Source organism: Vicia villosa, linkage group LG5 (genome assembly GCF_029867415.1).
Source record: "Vicia villosa cultivar HV-30 ecotype Madison, WI linkage group LG5, Vvil1.0, whole genome shotgun sequence".
NCBI classification, from domain to species: domain Eukaryota; kingdom Viridiplantae; phylum Streptophyta; class Magnoliopsida; order Fabales; family Fabaceae; genus Vicia; species Vicia villosa.
The window spans coordinates 106,574,502-106,576,337 of NC_081184.1; the positions used below are offsets into that span (position 1 = coordinate 106,574,502).

The 1,836-nt window shown below is 42.4% G+C and overlaps 1 protein-coding gene across 1 annotated transcript; it reads right to left on the reverse strand.

Annotated features, from left to right (window-relative positions):
* Positions 1-452: 452 nt before the first annotated feature.
* On the reverse strand, positions 453-1,448 carry LOC131605119 (uncharacterized). Its single transcript, XM_058877513.1, has 4 exons — positions 1,181-1,448; positions 1,066-1,145; positions 777-884; positions 453-719 (listed from the first exon to the last, which is right to left on the reverse strand). The coding sequence occupies exons 1-4, from the start codon at positions 1,446-1,448 to the stop codon at positions 453-455; spliced, it is 723 nt and encodes a 240-aa protein (XP_058733496.1).
* Positions 1,449-1,836: the final 388 nt, after the last annotated feature.

Consider the following 1,836-nt stretch of genomic DNA (forward strand, 5'->3'; position numbering starts at 1 on the left):
AAGAAATAAAAAATCAAATAGAAAATGATAAGAAATAAAAATGATAATAAGCACAAAATATTATTTTGAAATAGTAAAAAATAATACATAAATTGTTCATAAATTATTCTGGAATAAAAAAAACATAGCCTACTGCGATGCTTAATCCTCACCCCATGACCCCTCCTCTGCCTCCTGTATCTCGCTCCAGTCGCTGCCTCACTAACCACCCTCTCCATGATGGCCACCGTTTCAAGATCGCCCCTCTCAATGATCCCTAAGTCCAAAGCCTCCTGCCCAATAACCTGTATCCGCTGACAGATCGGCAAGACATTAGTGGCATGGTCATCTTGGGCCTGCTGGTTCTCCAAAATTTCCTCATGAGCTGGCCTAGGTGGACGTCCAGGAGCATCTGGTGTCATGATAGGGTGTGACAGTGTGTAAAACCATGCCACATATCCCTATACACAAAGCTAACTACTAGATGCTTGCATCAACCGATAGTCTTGTTGCGCCATATGATGCTCCCAATCCTCAATGATGTCGTCGAGATCCCGACGGACAATGGTGTCGGGAGCAACCTCAGATGGAGATTTGGGTATGGTCTGGACATAGCCAAACTTCCGCATGCATCGCTTCGGCAGATACATGACCATAGTGTCGGTTCCACATGCCAGCCACCCAGAGTACAAAGAGATGGAGTCGAATGGGATAATCTCCCTGTGATCCTCGAACAACATCTATAGGATGTCATCATGAACAATTCGATCAAGATACATCCAGAACGACAGTACAACCTGATTCCTTCTGTGTGGAAGATACATGGCAACCCTCGACATCCCCTCCGTATAGTCAAGATCAAGATCAAAACCATGAATGTGGTGGAAGTGAGAAATGATCCTTCCCTGAAAAATCAATGAGTCATGTAAGAAAAATTATTAATAGTATAATAAATTTAATAGTGGAAATGAAAGGTATCATCAGTGTGCAAGAGCCTGTAAGTTGTCTCGCCCTCCATTTAGAGGCTTCATTCAGCTTTTGGTATTGGTATACCAAACACCCGGTCCCCCAGTTCTACTCCCTCACCGTATCCAAATCCATGAAGTACCGAAGGTATGTTACATCCACATAGTTATCACTTTTGTCCACAAAAGGGACGTGCCAACCTAGAACGTGAAGTAACACCTCAAAGCACACTAACAGTGATACTGAACAAAGAAGTCGTCGCCCTCAGTCTTGGAATCAACTGCCGCAACAAGGTGGTTGTGATAAAGGTCCTTCAATAATGAGAACTTCACATGTGCCCCATTAGTTAAGGAACAATACTCAACTACTTTTTCTAGTTGAGCACCCAAATAGTCAACCATCAACTCAATGACAACATCACGAGTGATGCAGAAGTGTTTAAGGAGTCTCCCTCGGATAATAAGGTGTAGCAGGTAGGCGACGTCATCTAGAGTGATCGTCATCTCTCCAACAGAAAAGTGAAAAGATGACATCTCCTTGTGTTGTCTCTCTATGAGTGCCCCCTGCTGTTCGTGGTTAATGGTGATGTAACTGGAAAAACAAAGTCCAAAAAGTTCTGATGCAAAAATGGCCTCCTTGAACCAATCTGCATTAGCATGATGCAGAGTAAATATTTTATGAGCGTGGTTCGCGGACTTTAGTACCGTCCATCCCTGAAAAGATAAATATTAATATCAAGAGGGATGTATGATAAAAGCTGTTTTAAAAAATGTAAAAGTGTAATAAAAAGTGTAATAAAAAATATGTCTGTCAAGTGGAAACATGTCAGGCGACATGATCAGAGTAATAGATCAAAAAGGAGGTGTCACGGGGCCGTCTTGGGTAATCTGG